Here is a 19,922-nt window from a genome sequence, read left to right as displayed (position 1 = left end):
GCAGTATGTGTCGTGCAGTACACGGCATTCTGGGAATTCTGGGTAGGTACAGACATTCAAAAATCCCATGACAGAACTAAGTTATGCAGTTTTCTATAGGTAGCATAGTTTAGACTGGTAGCAAACAGAATGCATATTCACCCTTTGGTGGGACAGGGGGCAAATCTTAGATTGGGTTCTACCATTTTTAAATCTCAGACTGTGCGCGCGGAACTTCTTTTCTGTTACGGGTATGGACCGGTTTCTGATCACTTATACCAGTAAAAGTGTAATGTCTGTACCTGGCCTATAGTTTTCTAAGGAGGAGTAGGGTTGGCTGCTGCTGGGGGGCGTGGGGAAGTTTTCATGCTATCTTTTTGCCACTGAAGCCATAGTTGGAAAGGGCAGGCACAGTGAGGGATGGGAAGGAGAGGCAAGGCATGCCCTCCCTGTCCTTCTGATACCACTCCCTAGACAGCACTGGGCACAGGCCCTGTTCACCCCCTCCATGTTATGCTGCTGATTATATTTGCATGTATATGTTCATATACCCACATACAAATATATGCAAAAACATTTGCCCATCTAATACCTATTGTAGCACTCCTCAGACTACAGAGTTTTAGAACATCATACATTCAACATAGCACTTGCACGATCATTGTTCCTATTTCTTTTCTTCATCTTAACAAAGAAATTGCTTGAGGGAAACAGCCAGTGCCATTTATTCTTCACTACCCAGATGGAAATCATCATCAAACCACTGTATCAACCACTAGTCATCCGTCCTGCTGGATTTAAAAAAGCTAAAAATAATTCCTTCCAGGCAAATGTATTAAACTTATTCATCAGCTAGTATGGGGATGTGAGATATTGACTAAGAACTTGAGCTGAAGCCTCTTCAAGTCAGTGAAAAGTCTCAGTTACCTCAACGGGCTTTGAATCAGGCCATAAACAATGTATTGCCTGTTTTATTTTCCATTGTGTCAATGAAGACAGATGGTTAGGCATTTTTCAACAAATCCTTTTTTCAACAGAAAATGTCCACACGTTGAAACTGAAACTTTTTGTGGAAACACATACATTTTGAGGAAACTTTCATCTAGGACTGAATTTCTGATCAAGTGCAGAGACAGAGAACCACCTCAGAATATAAGATGCAGCCAACAACTCAGTACTTCAGGTATGAACTTTGTTTCTTGCCTCCTGCTCCAAAATGACACAAAACAGGCACTTGAACCTGGGCCTTCTATTTCCTAGGTAAATCCCTGAATTCCTGATCTGTTTGCTCTTCTGGATACCCTCTGCCTCTCTACTTGCCCTCTTTGTCTTCCCCCACTATTTTTACAAAATATTTTCCCAAGGTCTCAGTTTTTCCTCCAGTATACAATTAAACCAAATGCCTAAAACTTAAAATGTCTGTAAAATTAGTTCCTTGTTTTCCAGTCATCCCTAGCAGTGAATGTTCAGTTTGCTTCTTCCTATTGCTTAGAGGAGTACTAGCTGCAGCCATGTGGAGGTGCTATAAAATGCATGAATGAATTCTACTGACAGCAGTTTTACTAAGTGGAAAATAAAAGGCAGTCCTTTTCCCCTGACTCACTGTTACTTTTTCCTCTCTTTGATGTATTATTTTAGGATAACATGCATAGCATATACCACATTGCTTTGCTGGCACATAGTAAAGAAAAAAAACCAATGAAAATATTTAATCACAAAAAGATAAGGGTAACACTCATTTAAGTGAGTATGGGTTACAAGGCCAGCTGTCAGTCTGCTGTTAAATCTTTTGTTGTAGAGTTATAAACTCACTCTGGGTTTATAACCATTATGCTCCTTATCTATGAAAGTGAGTGCCACTACTATAACAAAGAATGCTGCAGCTGAAACATCTTGCTAGCTTCTTCGCACATTTTGTCAAGATAGTTACTATGTTGGATCTGAATTCTAATGTCCTCTCTATTTATAAGAATTCTTAGTTACATTACCAATGGCAGATGAACTTCTATTAACATGAAAGAATGATACACCCTACCTATAAATGCCCAAATACTTGGCAAGCTTTACTTATGGTAAATAGTTCCTGTCAAAAAGTACCTCTCCCAAAATATATTTCTTTATATTAGAAGTATCAAGCAGCTCCTTGACATTTAGTAACACTGGCAGCGTTCAAGTTCTCTTCTCAAGTTCACAGTGCTCTTTAATCTTTCTTTCCACTTAGTCATGTAACAGAAATGTTAAATTATTGATAAACATGAAAACACTGCATTCTCCTTTCTCTTGCCCACCTCGAAGGAGTGAGGGACTGATAAAATGTCTTACTTTTGGGGGGCCTCATTCTATTCCTACTGAAACCAAGGGAAGTTTTTCAGCTGATTTTGATGAGATTTGGGTCTGGTCTTCAGTGGCAAATTAAAATGATTTGATAAGTGTCCCATGTTGTTATTGGTCAATGATTGAAAAGCTGTGGATACCAAACCATAATATAAAAAAATAAAGAATGCAAGAAATGAAAGCTAAATTATTAAATCTGGTTAAATTATTAAAACTATGAAAAAGTACCATATCAATCAGTAGTAAAAATAATTGATGAAGAAATAAAGAAACTTCATAGTCTTTAAATAGGTTTAAAATACAAGTAATTCTCTTTGCAACTTTAGAAATGTCAGACTACATAGTCAAGGAACACCTTACCTGCAGAGAATGTTAGTTGGATCTGCTCTTCAATGATCTCTAGGGCAATAAAGTCATGCTTTTCATTAAAACGGCCATTGTAAAGAAGAAGAGCATTTCTTTCTCTGGTTGCAAACCTATGACACATAGATGAACACAAATTTTTCATGTAACGACTATAGTGAAGAATGTACAATCAAATCACTCTGAAAAATTATGCCACATCAGTCACCTGATCTCATGAAATAAAATTGTACTGTAACTGTATGATACTTTTAAAACTAACTTAAATTTTGGAAATTTCCCAGGAAAGAATACTAAAAATGATTTAAGGCCTCTCATTTTGATAACTGTATAACGTATGCATGAAGAAAAACACTTAATGCAATATTAAAATTCATATTTTAAAACAGCAGAAAAATAAAAGCTAAATTAATCAAAATTATTAAATTTTAATGCAAACATTTTAACATTAGCCTGACAATAACATCAAAATAATTCATTTTGACTTTTTATATAAAACATTTTTCTCAAAATCAACACAATCCTGTGAAATGTTTTCAAAATGTTTTGGAAAACAACCTGTATTTTTGATTAACAATTCTACCAGCTCTAACAAAACATCTTTAAAGAAAAGAGGTAAAAAACAGATATATGCTTTCCTGTAAGGCCAAAACGATTAATTAGCTGAATGAGAGTGTTACTGTGAAATATTTCAGTCTGTTTTAATTTCCTGCATTCAGTTTCACTGTTTCGTTGATGATCATTTGCATTTCCTGTCTGATACACACGCAATTTAGTGTTGCTGGTTTTGGGGTCACAAAATTTCCTTTGCTGGATACATTTCAGCAGGCAAGGAAAAGGAATTTCTACATTTTTTTTTAGGGAAGAACTCTTACTGTTTTCTTTTTAAACTTAAGACATGTAATTTATAAATCACCTTAAATAACTTATTCTAAACAATTTCCAGTTGATGATATCGCTTTGCGTAAGAGTGAATGAAGGAACTGTTGAAGAGAGGCAAGATAGATAAAATGCATGTTTAGTGGTGGCAAAAGCAGGACATAGCTGGTAAGTGTCCCAAACTATAAGAACAAAGCTTAGCACAGACAAGGAGGGTTTATGGTAAATAAGCATGAGATTTTAAATTATCTTTCCTTAGAAACACTATGGCATCTGCCCTTAGTGAGAACATATGGTGTGTGTAGATCCTATAGGCTCCAAACCATTTAAACGCTGGGAATGCTCATTAGCTTGCAACATAGTCAGTGAACATATGGGTTATTTTTAAAATCCGTTTTTAGTCACGAGGATGAGCTACCCCCACCACCACGCGTTGCGCTGTGAGAGGAATCTAAGGCTGAGGGATGCTAGACACCGTGGGATTACAGGAATGCTCCTAAATCACAAAATATGAAACAGCAAATCCTTTGTCTAGCCAAACTTCTAATTCTTGATTATCCTCAAGTAGTTTTCCCACCTGTGTTGAAGGAGAATAAACACCAAATAACCAATATAAAAAAGTTACCTCTCAAATCTACAAGAGCAGATATTACATCATCCAAGACACTAAATATGATCTAGAGAAAAGTGTAGCTAGCCGTGTTAGCAGAAAGTGTAGCACCTTATAGACCAGCGATTCTCAGGCAGGGTGCCATGGTGCTGTGATACCCTCTAAAGGCTGTGGAAGTGCCCAGCCCCTATGCCAGAATCAAAGAAATTGCTTTTTCTCCTGTCCAGGTGCTCAGTGTACCTCAGACAAGCACTTGCCTGCAGCTGTTTCCCACCTCCCAGAAGCCTTGGCCACCCCTGCTCTCCCAGAAGCACACTCTGCTTTATGCAGGTGGGCTTGTGGATGAGCAGATGTAGGACTGCACTTTTACCATGCTGTTCCCATGCTCCTGGGCCCAGCAGGAAGGGCTGCAGGTGCATGTGGCTCCAACTTCTCGCATGCAACCTGCCAAAGGAGCAGCTGTGGAAAGGTTGGGGGGGATGGGGGGAAGGCAGCACTTGTCTCTTCGGCTGGGGACATAAACCAGTTTAAGTGAATGGAAACTGGTTTTTAACCTGTAACAGAACAGAAATTCAGTCCACATGAGCCACTTTCAAAATGGCCAAAACCAGTTTACAATAAACCTGGTTGGATGTAGTAGCATACTTAACTGATTTAAGTCAAACTGGTTTATGGAATTTCTGTCCCAGATCCCTTCCTGGTTGAGTTAATTCACAGTCCCCCAGCATCCCAGGATGCTTTGCAGCCATGGGCTATGCTGTTTGCTCCAGTGAAGTAGGGACTGCTTCGCCCCTCTGCTCCTTATCCTGCAACTGTCAGCCCATAGGGAAGGGGGGGGGGCAACAGGGGAACAGACCTCCAGCCCCTCTAGCCGGGGTCTACAAAGCACATGAAAGGGAAAGCCTCTGTAGTGGGAGCTTTTCATCCCCAGCAGGACTCCCCCACCCACTTCCCAGCTGCTGATTGCTTCAGTGGCTGATACAGGAGGGAGGGAGAAGTCCTCCTCCCAGCCAGGTGCCTGCCCATGCAGCCCAGCACGGCGGCACCAGGAAGCCCATGCCATGGGGGGCTTCCCCTCACCCCAGCCCAGGGTCCCCTAGCCAAGGGCAGCTGAGGGGAATTCGTCCCTTCCCGAACCCCAAAACTGCCTGCCTCAGCCCCTGTGAGTCTCAGGCAGCCCCAGCGAGGGAAGGAAAATTCTCTCCTTGGTTTTGCCTCAGTTGCTGTGAGGTAGAACTAGTGCAGGGGAGTGGAATAATCCCCCTCAGCTCCCTGGGGCTGCCCCTGGCTGGGGCACCCTGGGCGGGGGTGAGGGAAAGTCCTGCAAGGCGAGGGCTCCCCAGTGCCCCCACACTGGGCTGCATGGGCAGGCACCCAGCCAGGAGGACTCCTTCTCCCTCCATCCTGTGGCAGCAATCAGCACCTGGAAAGGGGAAGGGTGGAAATACCACTCAACAACCCAGGGCTGCCAAGGCTGAGGACCCCAGGCAGGGGGAAACCTCCAAAGGGGGAAGCTCCCCCAAGGTGGGCCAGCACCCAGACAGGGGGCTCCTTAACCCCCTGTGGGAGGACAGCAGAGGGTTGGGGACACTTGGGTGGGCTGGCAATGGTCAGCAGACTGAGACGCATGCTCCAGCACCCCCTGCCTACTGGCCTGTATCAGTACAGGCCTCTCCCTGCCTTTCCCAATTGAAAACTTGAATGTCAGTTCTGTTGGTTGTTGGTTCAACCTACGCACCTTAGAGGAAGGTGCCTAGATTGAATCAATTCTGTCCTGGATTTTTAGACTGTCTGTTCTTAGCCTTTAGGTACAGACCAGGGGCAGGGAGGGCACAGTAGGGTGAGGTCCTGCCCCTGCCATCCTCACCTTTCACTACCTAAATTTTAACTCAGTGTTTCCCAAAATGGTGCTGCTAGGTTCCTGAAACTCAGAAAGGGGTGCCCTGAGGCTAAAAAAATTAAGCATCACCGTTATAGAGGTCTTTAAGATTTTGACATAGCTCCCTGATGTGAAAACTATTGGGCTAGTTTGCTGTTTCCCATAAAGTTCCCACAAAGTGAGATGGAGCTATACTAAACAGAAGCACCCTACACTACAAGGGTCCCTTCCTAAAAGCCCGGCTGGGAAAGGCCTCTAATAGAACAAGAACCACGTGGCAGAGACCATAGAACACTCCTTCATTTACACTGAATATGGATCTGACAGGTTAAATCCTTTCATCTCTCAGCTTTCCCTTGTTTTTCAGGGATGTTTGGAAACTTTCTTACCATGCCCTAGGATCAGTTTTGATCAAAACCAACGCATAGTACCATATTTACTCAAATCTAAGAGTTGGTGGTGAGGGGGCTAAGTGCAATGGACACTATAGATTTTTTGGATGGGCTGCACTAACCTAGCCTTGTAGTAGGTTCCCATCAATGTGTTTGCCCAATGTTGGCCATGTATTTTACAGACATGCTCAATGTGGGCTACATTTTAAAAACTTCATAGTTAGTTTCTATTACTGAGCACATGATGCTTCTGGCAGCAGTTTAATGATAGATAACATATTTAATGGGGGCAGGGTTTCCTTGTATGCAAATATAACATGAAGGGCATTTTTCTCCATGCTGAGGGGGTGTAGGGGGGAACCTCATGTAAATGCAGTACTTTATATGTGGAGCCTTTACACACTGGCCCCTTTAGCTCAAGAACTTGGCAAATTGTATATATTGTATCTACACATGTTGATTTAACTACACTTACAAGGCTCTATTGAATTTTTGACCACCACAATGTTAAGGAACAAGAAAGGTAAAATGAAAACATCCTGCAAAGGAGTAGCAGGGCCACACTTGGGTGTAAAGCAACAAGCTGTGTTTCTAGGATTTGCTTAGATTAGGAAAATTAATTGATCTGAACTAAAACCTTAACTAATCCTGACCTCTTTTCCTAAGGTGGGCAAACATCCAATGCTAATTGCTACTTCTTCTTTTGTATATATTAACTAACCCTAAACCTCTTCCTGGTATCCTAACAGGGTAGCGCATTTTCCTGTGATGTTCCTGGTCAAAGTCAACTTTAGAAACCAAGGGTCAACTTCAACCAGCTAAATCACTAAAAGATTCCAGGCTGCACCTTTATTAGAAAAAAGTTGCATTTACAAATTGAGTAATATTGGTTTAGTTAGGCCTCACTGAGCCTTGACCTCTTGTTCCTATCTATGGAAAACCTACATTAAGAGACTGAAGGGACAGAAGAAGTTGCCTTATCTGCAGAATAATTATTTGGGACACAATAAAAAAAGGGGAGAATTTCGACCCTCCATCCATGGGAACACAGTTTCCTTGCAAAGACAGACACAGTCTCTTCCAAAATATCATTCTGCCAGTCTTTGGCACTCACAGAGCCTAAGGCCGTTTGCAGACATGAAAAAATAAAACAAATTGTGATTTACAGGAAGAAGCATGTTACTTTCAACCCAGCTCTGCAGCATCTGGATACATTGGGTGCTTCAGTGGGGCTTTTTGGCATTTTTATCTAAAGCTGATTCAATCAGCCATTAGATAAAAGTGCCAAAAAGCCCCACTGAAATGCCCAATCTATACAGATGCTGCAAAGCAGGGTCAAACTAATGCACTGCCTCTTCTGGGCATGTGCTGGGATTGGCACAGGAGCATGCCAAGTTTAAATTAAAACCCCTTCTTTTTTTGTTTTTCACATCTGCAAGCAGCCCAGATGACTCGGTGCATTCTGACTCAATGAAAGGGTAGTCTGGAAGTAGAGACCTAAGAACTGGTCATTATCTCCCTGGTCAAAATCTGCAGGCATTGTGCTACACAGTTAATGCAGCCTGAGACAAGCAATGGGTTTTGTGGAGCTCTAACCTCCCACCGTATCTCTGTCTATTCAAATGTCCTTATTTGAGGCCAGGTGTGATGACAGGGGATAAGGAACCTGGCAATCACAGCTTGCTGACTGCACCCACCACAGATCTAAATGTGGGCAGCAACTGGTTGGCAGGCATCTAGCCAGATCAAATGTGAGATATGCTACTGCAGGACATGCCAGGCATGTCTCTACTGGCTGCACATTGGAGATGCTTTCCTTGCACAAGCTCCTTCTTGCCTTCTCTATGGACACTTCTGGCATATCTGCTCTCTCCTAAACCATAAGGGCTACAATTCATCTCTTATCTATATTCAGATACAAGGTTTTGTGAAACTTCAGTAGGAAAAACTACATATGCAGACAAAAAATACTACTTTCTACTGAACATGAATATGATAGTTGTAAACACACATGGAAGTCATTCTCGGTAGTCACTCCTCAGCTCTGGGACTTGTTTCTCCTTAAGACTTGCCAGAACCTGAGCCTAGACATCTTCTAGAAGTGGTTTAAGACTTTCCTCTCTGATCAAGCATTTAGCAAGCAGGGCTAAGCTGGGATACTGTTGAGGGAATGAGGTTATTTTATATTTTTTAAAAATATTCCTGTTGTTTTTATAAGTTATTCTATTTCCTTCCTGTAAGCTGCCATGAGTCTTTGTTGAGAAGAGCAGCATATGAATCAAATAAATGCATAAATAAACCAAATATATGAGGAATGCCAACAGCATTTCACATAGCTTCACGTGATTAGCAGGGCAGGATTTAAATGCAATTTGGGTATTAAATAGTATTGGATTATTGAAGAAAAATGCCAAAGATGTTCATGCTCCATCTACCATAGGAATCAATGGCAGTTCCGTCAGACATGTTTAACTCAGTGCTCTTCAATATGCACCTACCCTCGGGCTGTCCAACTGATGGCCTGTGGGCTGCATCTGACTCATGGGGGGTGCATGCATGGCCTGCAGACTCCCACCCAGCCACCACTTCCCCCCAGTACTCCTGAAGCCACAGTGGCCATGGTCTCTGGGGCAGGACAGCATGGTGGGAAGAAGCCCAATGAACTTGCTGCCCATGTGGCACCAATAGTGGGAGGAAAGAGGGGAAGAAGGAATGGGATTTGTGCTGCCCTCACAGCATGTGGCCTTCACAACATGTGTGCATGTGTGCATGTGGCCTCCCAGAAGTTGGACAGCCCTGCTCTACCTCAACCCAAATCAAAGAGAGATCACAGATTTGGACTGGAATCCTCTGATCTCAAGAAAGAAGGGGATTAACTTACATGAGGGAGACTGTGAAATGGAAGCGCTGCCTTAACCCCTTGAAGGTAACGAATGACTGGGGGGGGAAGCTTCTTGTTGTCATTTCACAGTAAGGTCTTTCGTACTCTCCTGGAGGGCACTCGCATTTGAAACCTCCTACCAGCAGGTTAACACAGGTTCCTCCGTTTTTACATACTCCTGGTGCGCAGCGGCCTGAGCGAGCATTCACTTCACAGTACTCTCCTGGAAAAGAAAGAAACTAATGTCAGGCATGAAACACATGACACTGGGTTCTAATTAAGTAACAAGTTGCCAGAGACTGATAGAGTTTTTCTATTAAACCTCATTTACATTCATGTTTCTGTAATCAAGCTAAGGAGCTATACATTGTGTATGCCACGTTATGTTTTAAATTTTAAAACTGATCATAGTTCTGGATATTATTTCCTGAATGACTCTTTTTCAAGTAGTTAACAAAGTTGGCACTAAGTTTTAGATTTCTAATCTACTTTCAGCCTAGAATGATGACAAGTATATATACCAGAAAAGGGATGACAGTAACACTAAAATCCTATATACTTCCTATCAATCTAAGTGTACATAAATTGTTCCAGCATTTCACTGTAGACTGGAAATTGAGTGAACAGACGTGTGTGCATTTCCTCTTGACTGGAATTCTGTTTTATTGGAAATGTCACTGACAGAGTAAGGTGTGTACATTTATAAAAGAATGCACAGGATGCAGATAACATATAGATTGCTTCCATTTTTTTCAAAAGTATCCAGTGAATACATATCATTTAGTTAGTCTTCCACCATCATTAAAGTTGTTAGGAGTTATGTATCTCAATTACAGACTACTGAAGTTTTCTTCCTCAAATGCTATAATTTTATACCATTCAAATATATTAAGATTTGTTAAGCTTAAGCACTCAAAAAGTGAAGCCTGTTTGCACCGAAGGTAAATTTGTAAGTGCAGCATTAACTTTTGCCCGCCATTGCTCATGTATTACAACAAGAGTTGTCTTTTTCAAAACTGACTTTTGATTTTGTAGTTTACAAGGACTATAGGACCTGTTCATGAGTCCCTTGGCCTCTGCAGACTTTGCAGGGTGCAATGGCAATACCTGCTGCAAAATTTTCTCCCTACAAAGCACTAATTTGTGTGGTAATTATTTAACATTTGTGTACTGAATGTGGCTTGAGGTACCTGTCACTATTATGTTTTATTGCAGCAACCCAGATAGGGATGAAAAACAGTTTATGAAAACTGAACACAATTCAATTAAATTAATCCGAGAAATACTACCAGACGACTAAACATAGAGCAAAACTGTGTGGCACAATACAGCTAAAAAAGGATATTTCTAGCACTATAATATTTGCATAATTACCAGTTGTGGGTTTACATAGTTACATGATTTCAATCATGATGAAAACTTTATGAGTGCATTCTTAGAGAAGTCAAAATGATATTTAAGGAATTTATGAATCTCCCACAGATGTGAAATACAGAAGCATCCTACAATTCCATTATTATTGTCACTCAAATTCATACTTGTATGGGGTACAACTTCAATGGTCTACATCCAATTTGAATTTAGTTCTGTGTTTTTGATTACAACCAGATAATATAGGCAATCGCAGGTGGAACAATAAACTGAAAAAGTGCATGCTGCAAGGCATGCAGGGACAACGAAGTATCTCCGATAACAAATATTTTACACAAAACCAGAAGATTAGGATGCCAGAAACTCTCAATTAGCAAAGCTCTTTAAGCATGTGCTTACAGTTAAACACAAGTTATATGCTTTCCTGTATCAGGATTTATGTTCCTAAATTCATATTTTATCACATTTTATCACTATGACAAAAAGATGGAAAATCCTGTCCTATTTCCCAAAACCGCCAGTACATATCAATTCAGGCAAGTTTATCTTTAGGGATGCCCAATATTAACATAGCAAAGAGGTCATGTAGATTACAACAAGGTGTAACATGCTTCCCCTCACAAGGAAGTGCGGTTTTAGAGGGAAAAAATCCACTGGCAGCGTGTTGAATATGAAGGGACACAATGTAAAACAAGCACATTTGTTAAAAAGATGCTAAGGAATATGTTCGCTCTATAACCAGAGCCAATCACTCTGCACCCCAACAATCCAGAACAACTCAAACAACTCTCCTTCTGTATACCTAAACTCTTCAAGAATTAGAATGACATATTTCCTACATAAAAGACTAAGCACAGGCTTGTCCTATTTATAAAGGAGTAGGATATTTAGTAATATAAATCTGCAACTGCGAATGGAATGGAATCCTTGAGGCTTGCTGAAAAGAGACCAAAACCATTGACAAAAGCAAACAAGGCACAGACCTGAACACACAGAAGAAAAAAAGACATGACATTGACAAACAGGAGGGATTTTTTCCACTCTAGCATGTTGCTGGAATACCATGGCAATGGTACTCATTTAATTGTTCTATATTAATTCTTCCAAACTGCAAGAGTTTACAGGCTCAACAGATTATCAGTTGAGATACAAAAATAATTTCAGTTTATAATGTACAACTGTAAAACCATTCAAAGTTCACACAGAAGTTTTACAGTAAAAGCCGCGTTATCCTGCACTTCAGCAACTGGCATGCTCCATCAACTGCCAACGCTGGTTGATGCAGCAAAAGCAAACCAGAAGTGTCCACTGTGGCACTTCAAGTTTTGTTCAGCCCCCACGGTCCCCATTCCCCATGGGTGCCAGATAACAGAGCTTTTGCTGTATTGATTTACCTTTATTATGGTTTCATTTATATATTGGAAAAAATAATTTTGCAATTCAGTTAAAATTATACTTAGCAACATATTCATATATATACAGCATTACCCAGTTAATAAAATTACAGTACCTCACATTAATCTCTACCATAAATGAGAATAGTATATGACATATATTCTTTGATGCTGAGTATCATGTTATAAATATATAGTCAAAATCTATTGAAATCTTTTTTAATTGAAAAATCTGCAATGATTCAAAATTAACATAAATTTTCAAAGAAAAATATTCCCCTTATCTAATAATTCCTTCTGAATTATTTAATAACTGCTTTCCTGGACCTTCTAAGCACCCACTCAAGAAAGCACTGCAAACATTGTTCTCAGAACACCTGACATGTCTTGACAAGCAAATAAGCCTAAAATGTGTCTCTTCAATTTGTCTATTTTTTCTGAATAGATATTAATATATTTTTGACAACATTTAAAACATTTTTTAAAGGATGGTAGAATATGAAGGTACACTGCTACCATTGCAGTGAGCACATTATGGCTAGGGACAAACATTAAAAAAGCCTGAGTCTGAATCGATTTAATCTTTGCAGGTTAGTCTAACCTGGCTAAGTTAAACAAGAGTTAGCAAGAATCTGCAGGTCTGCACTGAATTGTCTGCTTCATGGGGTTTTTTTTCCAGTACACTTTGGATATATTAATCATTCACTTGGGCTCCAACACTTTCACCTGGGTTCTAACAGGTTCCTAAGTGAAACTGATGGTCTAAAGAGAGATAAATTCTTTCTTTAAAGGACAGGGGGAAACAACAAGAAATAGGGCACCAACATTTTTTGAAAATGCAATCTCCATTAACCACCTGCCCTGAAGAAGAATCAATCATGAACATGCAAATTTTCTTCTTAGCTTAGCCATCATATGAAATATCCTTCCTCCTTAGCAAGCATAATTCTGAAAAACTATAATGGTGATAAATAGTGAAAGAATGCATAAAATATATAAAGGAAAAGTTTTTTAAAAAAACTAAAAAGAGCATTACATATTTCCCAGAACAATACATTTGCAAAAATCTCCTCCAATAACATGAAATCTTCACTCCTTCAGATATCTGCATTACTTGGAAGAAAGCCAAAGTAACAGCAACTCTCAGATAACTGAGCAACTGAATCTCTAAAGCAGGATCTTAACATTCTATATAACACTCAGAAAAAGATTAGGATTCCATTAGAATCTCATCAGGCCTCCACATTAAATATTGATAGACTGTGTGAACAGCCACTGCCAGGACTTGGTGTACAGTTACAGTAAGCAAGGAAACTGATTGTTCTAGCAGATCTCATCTTGTTGCTACCTGTTTAGAATCGAGTGAGACTTAGTAGAGGCACATAAAACCTCATCCAACAAAATGAACAAAGAGAATGTAAGTTGCAACCTGTGCAAGGAAATTTTTCCTCTATGACCTACTCTTCAGATGTCTACTTCATGTTCTCCATTCATTTCCAGCATAGATTGAGTGCTTACTATGCCCTGAGCTCTGCATTGGGGATAAGAGACAGGGCAAATTCATAGCTTTACTGAGACTAACAGGCACTAGAATGACAAATATAGTAATGAGCTAAAAAAAGTAACCAAAAATTGAGGATGAAGTAGACAATGTATTGTTACTGAGTGTAGAAGCTGCCAGATGACTGAGGATTGTGAAAGCCAAAAATAATTAAGGACAATTGCCAGAAATCATGCCAAAAAATCATGAGATTTTGAGAATCATGAGAACTAAATGCCAAAAATCATGAGATTGGTTTAAAATTCATAAGACATTCTAAAACAATAAATTTATGAGGCTTTTTACTTTTACTCTGCTTTCTGATGCTTTTAAAGGAAATTGGCAGCCCCCCAAAAATGTCAGTGCTTCTGGGCTAGGGACACAAATTGCACATAAACTGGTACAAGCTATCAGAAAACGCTTCAAATTGGTAACACAACAGAAATTCAGAGCACATAAACCACTTTCAAAATGGCTGAAACTGGTTTAAGATAAACTTAGATGGATGCAATATCAGACTTAACTGTTTTAGGTTAAATCAGTTTGTTGAACTTCTGGCCAAAATCCCCTCCAGATTCAAGTTAACTCACAGTCCCCCAGCATCCCAGGATGCTCCCCTACAACCCCCACCCCCCAAAAGGTGGGCTGGCTGGCCTTGATCCAAGCTGTCTGCTCCAGCCGAGCAGGGGAGTGTGCCCTAGTGCCCCCTCCCGACCAAGTTTCTAGCCTGGGCCACTGCAGGTATGTGGCTGCATTTCCAAAATCAAAAGTGAAAGTCTGTTCACTTGCTAATCAGTTCAATCTATGCAGTTTAGTCTAACCTGTGAAGATTGAACTGATTCAGCCTTGGGCTTTTTGACTGTCCATACTTAGCCCTGTTGGTCAAAATCTAGCCTCAACACCCTGGCAAAAGCAAGCTTTCTTCTTGGCTTCTCAGAGCTGCCACCATTGTGGGAACCTGCCAAGAGGTCCATTCAACCCTAATGCTCTCCTCTGCTCCCACTCCATGTTTTCTTCTCTCTCATTTCCTGGAAACCCCTAAATCCACCTTCTGTCCCTGCCCAATAGCCTGCTTCACTTCATTCTCCATGTGTAGTTACACAGAGTCTCCGCTGCTTGCCATAGACTCTGCCCAAAAACATCTTGTTCAAACCCATGAACCATGGGCTGCAGCCACTTTGTATGTGGCATATCTTCAATATCACTGTAAGTTGCTAGAAGAAAAGCCACTAGCATGAAGAGAAGATTCATTTACATACACATATAGACTGTAGATAGGATAAAAGTTTCCCTCTTTTTGTAACTGGGTCCTGTACTAAGGTGCAACTGCAGTCTTTGCACTTGTAACAGACATGAAGTGGGAAGTCAGTGATGAAAACCTCCCAAAACATCTGGGCAAGAGTAAGGCCATGACTGGGACCATCTTCCAGTTTGTCCCCATGCAGACAAGAGCTGGATAAGCACAAGAGGGAACTCTCACTGCACCCTGTAGAAATGCTCAGAGATCCCTTGAGTACCCAGAGGAGTTGTGCTGGTACTTCCATGAGTAGCTGCTGGTACACACTTCTTCTCACCTCAACTATGCAGAGACTTTGTAAACACAATACAGACCTAAGAAAGGCAGAGACATACCATTTTCCCCTTTCTCCCACAGTATAATAAACCAAAACAAAAAGCACCCTGCAGGGAGGGATGATTTGGGACTGATTTTTCCCCCCCACTCAATTGAGAGGTAGTAATTTAAAATAAATAATAATACTCATGGGATTAAAGCTATCCAGGGCACATCTGCTGGAGAAATAAATTAGTCTACATACTAAAGAAATTATGAACAAGTCCACAAAATAATATGATAAATTTTGATATTCCCTAAGGGATGCATAATGCCCTTAATTCCTTTGTGCAGCCTCAACGGGTACTATGCGCACTGACTGAGGCTATGATATGGTCCCTAGGGTGCGACATATTCTACCTTCTATATTTGTCAAAGGTCGAAAGTTCCTGACTCAAAACAATGTAGGTTTTGTCTACACTAGAAAGATCTGCACCTGTATTCCAGCAATGGGATTAGCAGTGGTGTAAACATGAACAGTGCTGCCAAGTCCAGGATTTTATCACAAGTCTCACAACACTCAATGTTATTTTAAGTCCCAGTTTACCCTGAGGGTTCAGAAACCAGAAGCAAAGGGAAAAAAAACTCACCCCACACTATATTTTTAAGAATGTCTCATTATTTTTAATTCAATCTTTTGATACTTTCCTGGAGTTGAGGATGACTTGTTCCTTTTCAACCCTTGGATTTGGCAATACTACACTGCCTCTACCAGGAGCTGACTGTTTTTCTGTAGCATCACACAGCAAAACACAATCGCAAGCACACTCAAAGGCAGTAGTGAGGAAACAGGACTACAGAGCAGAGCTTCTCATGAGATAGAATCAGGCATCACTTATCTTCATGAACACCCGCTCACAGCATGGGGTGAAGGCTGTGTAAAGATGCTAGATCGGGACTTCCTACTCTGTGTGCTCTCAGCCAAAATGTCTCCATGAGACATGCCAGAAAAAACTTCCCAAAGGCTAGGGGCAGACATTCAAAAAGCCTGAGCCTGAATTGATTCTATCTTTACAGGTTAGTTTAACCTGGCCAGGTTGAACTGGTTTGCAACTGGACAGACATTCTCTCTAGACTGAGGAAATTCAGGCACATGCCCGCAGTGGCTCAGGCTATAAGCGTGGGGGTGAGGGCGTGCTAGAGCAGCCCTCCCTTCACTTCTGCAGGGAGCTGGGCTGAGGTGGGTATAGACAGGCCCTGGCAGGACCTCTGATTAGGGATATCTGCCTGTACCATCCCAGGCTTTTTCCTGCTGGCTGCTCAAGGGGCAGGAGTTTTTCCAGCCCCCACCCCCCTGCTAGCACTCTGAGGCAAAGGGGGTGTACAGTGCGTGCATCTGTTGATGATACAAAGCTTTTCAATCTTCCTCCCTGCTTCTTTATACTGTCTGCAGCAAACTGACAGGCAAGCAAGCCAGCAGGATGATGATAACAGTGTTTATCACCTCATCAGCAAAACAACAGCCTCTCTCCATTAGTTCAAACTGTTCTTTGAACAGCTGACCTGTTGATTAGCTCCAAAAAGCCCTAAGTGGTCATGGTTCTGTCTGCCTGTCCCAGTGAAGCTAGAGACACACAGACACCTCTCGGCATTAGCTAGCATACCACATACCTGGGATCTGTGGGGTTGGGGTCTATGCTGTGGGAAATGGGATGGAGGGGGAATTCCTGCCTGAGCAGTGGGGGTGGGTAGGGCAGGGGGAAGCCAGGCAGACCTTGCTATACCTGCAATTTCTGCCAGAGCTCCAGTCAGGGAGCAGAGAGCTCCACCTAGACAGCATGCCAGGATGCTGGGGGAGTCTAGTTAATTTTAAACCAGCAAAGGGGACAGACATTGCGTAAACCAGTGTAACCCAAATCAGTTAAGTCTGATACTACATTCAAACAAGTTTATCTCAAACCAGTTTCAGCCATTTTCAAACTGGTTTATGTGCACGGAAAATCTGTTCTGTTACAAGTTTAAACCAGTTTCGGATCACTTAAACCAGTTTATGTGTAATGTCTGTCCCTAGCAAATAGGTCTCCTCTAGTTCACTTTAAAGATGAAGGTGGGGGAAGATCTAGAGGGGGTGCGGTAACACCCTTTCAAACCACGCAGCAGGAGCAGCAGCCAGGGATGATTTTTTTTACATCCCTGAAGTAGGTTAGATGCCCCCTGCCTTCTCCTCCACACTCAATAGTGGAATGGGGAAAGAATGGCTCTGTAGGTCCCCCTGCCCTGGGATCAGCAAAGGCAGCATAGAAGAGGGGAGGAGAGGAATGGGAGTAGACAGGGGACAGGATTCTTACCTGATAAGGGGACTTAAAAAATGTCCCTGGCTGCTGCTCCCATAGGCTAAGTACAAAGAGTCAAAAAGCCCAAGGCTTAATTGATTCAGTCTTTGCAGGTTAGTCTAAACTGCAAAAATTGAACCAATAAGCAAAAGAACAGGCATTCACTTCTGATTCAGGAAATGCAGCCACATGCCTGCAATGGTTCAAGCCAGAAGCCAGGGAGGTTCTAGAGCACGGGCTGCGCGTTCACTTCCTCTCCCTGCTGCACCCAAGGTCTCTGGGATTTGCAGTCCACAATAAAAGCAGCAGGACACTGCAGGGTTGCCCATCACTTCTTGCTTCGAGGTGCCTTTGGGATTTCTAGTACACAGTCACAGCCAGCAGTAAATTTAGCAGAGCAGGGAAGCTCTGTAGTCAGAGGAAGGGAAGTTTAACACCCCTCCCTGGCCCGAGACCCCAGCTGGAGTTTGCTTGGGAGGGCCAGTGAGCCAGCTCTCACTGCTCTAGCTTGGGAAGGGGAGGGCAGCCTTGCTCTCTGGAGCAGACCGCCCAGCCAAACATGCTGGGGGACTCTGATTCAACTTGAACCAGGAAGGAGTCTGGGACAGACGCTTCATAAACCGGTTTGACCTTTATCAGTTAAGTGTGATACTACATTCAACCAGGTTTATCTTAAACCAGTTTCAGCCAGTTTGAAACTGGTTTATGTGCACTGAACTTCTATTCCAGCAGAGGCTTAAACCAATTTCTGATTACTTAAACCAGTTTATGTGTAACTTCTGTCCCTAGCCAGTGTGGTCTGCCTGCTCCTGTGGGGTGGGGGGGAGATGGGAATCAGGGTGCTGCTACTGTTGGCGGCAATGCTGGTCACTGCTCCTACACCCCGCTTTACAAAATCCTGGGTCCTCGAAGGAATGGGGGTGGGAGATATGGGTGAGGAGCAGAAGAAGAAGGAAGGATTAAGATAGGGAACTTGGTTTTCAGCCTGTCAGAGGAATAATTTTGATCTCTCACTGCCTTTCCAATTATCTCTTAGTTACATTATTCCATTGATGAATGCCTTTTTAAGAGATTAGATCCCTCCCATGTTTGAGTGTAAGCTGAGCTTGTGGGCTCTTTTAAGCTGTGCTTACCACCTGTCACTTTCTAAAATAAGATTCATCTGGATACATGGGAATGAAAATCATTGTAGGATGTGTCTACATAACAAACGTACCAGGCCAGGCAGCAGTGTATACAGGCAAACAGCACTGTTCCATGTGACCTATCACCTGAATAAGTAGCTGTGAGGCAGAAGTTTCCAGTTCCTGCTGAGTACTACAGTAAATGTGCAAGAAAATTTGCTGCAACGCAAATTACGCTGATTTGTCATGAGATATTGTGATGCAAAACACAGCCTTTCAAGAGCATAAGCTTTATCTCCATATGTATCTAATTAAATGAATTGTATCTAATATGTAGCTAACTGAATAAATTACTGTCTATCTAGAGATACAACACAATTTATATTATAACATTGCACCTGCAATTTATATCATCTTGTTTGGATAAGTTTTTCGGAACAGACCTTTCTAAAATAATACTTCCTTGTCATTCTGAAAAGCCTGAAGGCACAAACACAAAAATATATAAACCCTCAACACAGTTAAAACCACTTCAGCTTTGCTCTGTTTATTTGTTAGAAGGTTTATTTGAAAAGGGAAGTAATCTGACTCTAGCCTAAATGTAAAATAAATTATTTAGTTTCTTTTTTCTATGCCTCCTTGATACTCATTCAGAATATTTATTATGGGGAAGGGAAAGGAGAAAGAGCAGAAGGCTAGATCAATTGCAATGCTGAGTAGAAATTTGAAATCCTTGCTCACATTCATGAGTACTTAATTACACATCGTGGGAAAGGATTGCATTATCTAGCCCTTAAGGCTGCCATAAATAGCAGTAATAGAAAGTTAGGAGGTTAGTTATAAATGAGTCAGGGCTGCATTAACAGGATAGGTACTATTTCATTGAGTAAAAATGGCAATTATTGCTGGGACAATAGCATGCCCCAACAGGCAGTTTCAGGCAGCTGAACAGTGGTTTCCACAGGTGCTAAAAGTGTTCCATTATGGACCTGAATGAGGAAACAATGTTTCTACTAACTTTTCAGCTTGTCGGAACTTCACCTTGTTAAAAAAGATTTACTTGTAGTTCCCTCCTTCCTCAAATCTTTAGTCTTTTCTGCTTCTTTTCTATTTCTGAGTAGCTCAGCTTTTAAACCAAAAGATCTCCTCTACAGTTAGATTATTGACAGTTAGAGAAGGGAGAAAAGACAGACACACCCTTTCTGGCATAATGGATTCTGGATGTTTATGGTACACAAATGAACAAGACTGATTTGTTAGCTGTGAGATAATCCAACCCCCCCCCCCCCAC

The 19,922-nt window shown here is 41.5% G+C and overlaps 1 protein-coding gene across 1 annotated transcript in view; it reads right to left on the bottom strand.

Annotated features, from left to right (window-relative positions):
• Positions 1-19,922, bottom strand: part of CELSR1 (cadherin EGF LAG seven-pass G-type receptor 1) — a 321,619-nt gene that overhangs the window by 131,478 nt on the left and 170,219 nt on the right. Inside the window, exons 3-4 of the mRNA XM_019509377.1 lie at positions 9,318-9,540; positions 2,674-2,789 (exon numbers count right to left, since the gene is read on the bottom strand). Of these exons, the coding sequence (XP_019364922.1) occupies positions 2,674-2,789; positions 9,318-9,540 (339 nt within the window). The remainder of the gene's footprint in view (positions 1-2,673; positions 2,790-9,317; positions 9,541-19,922) is intronic.

The sequence above is a fragment of the Gavialis gangeticus genome, unplaced genomic scaffold, assembly GCF_001723915.1.
Source record: "Gavialis gangeticus isolate Ggan-Ray unplaced genomic scaffold, GavGan_comp1, whole genome shotgun sequence".
In the NCBI taxonomy this organism is placed as follows: Eukaryota; Metazoa; Chordata; order Crocodylia; family Gavialidae; genus Gavialis; species Gavialis gangeticus.
Note: the sequence above shows the minus strand (reverse complement) of the source record. Positions and strands in the feature narration are given on the sequence as shown.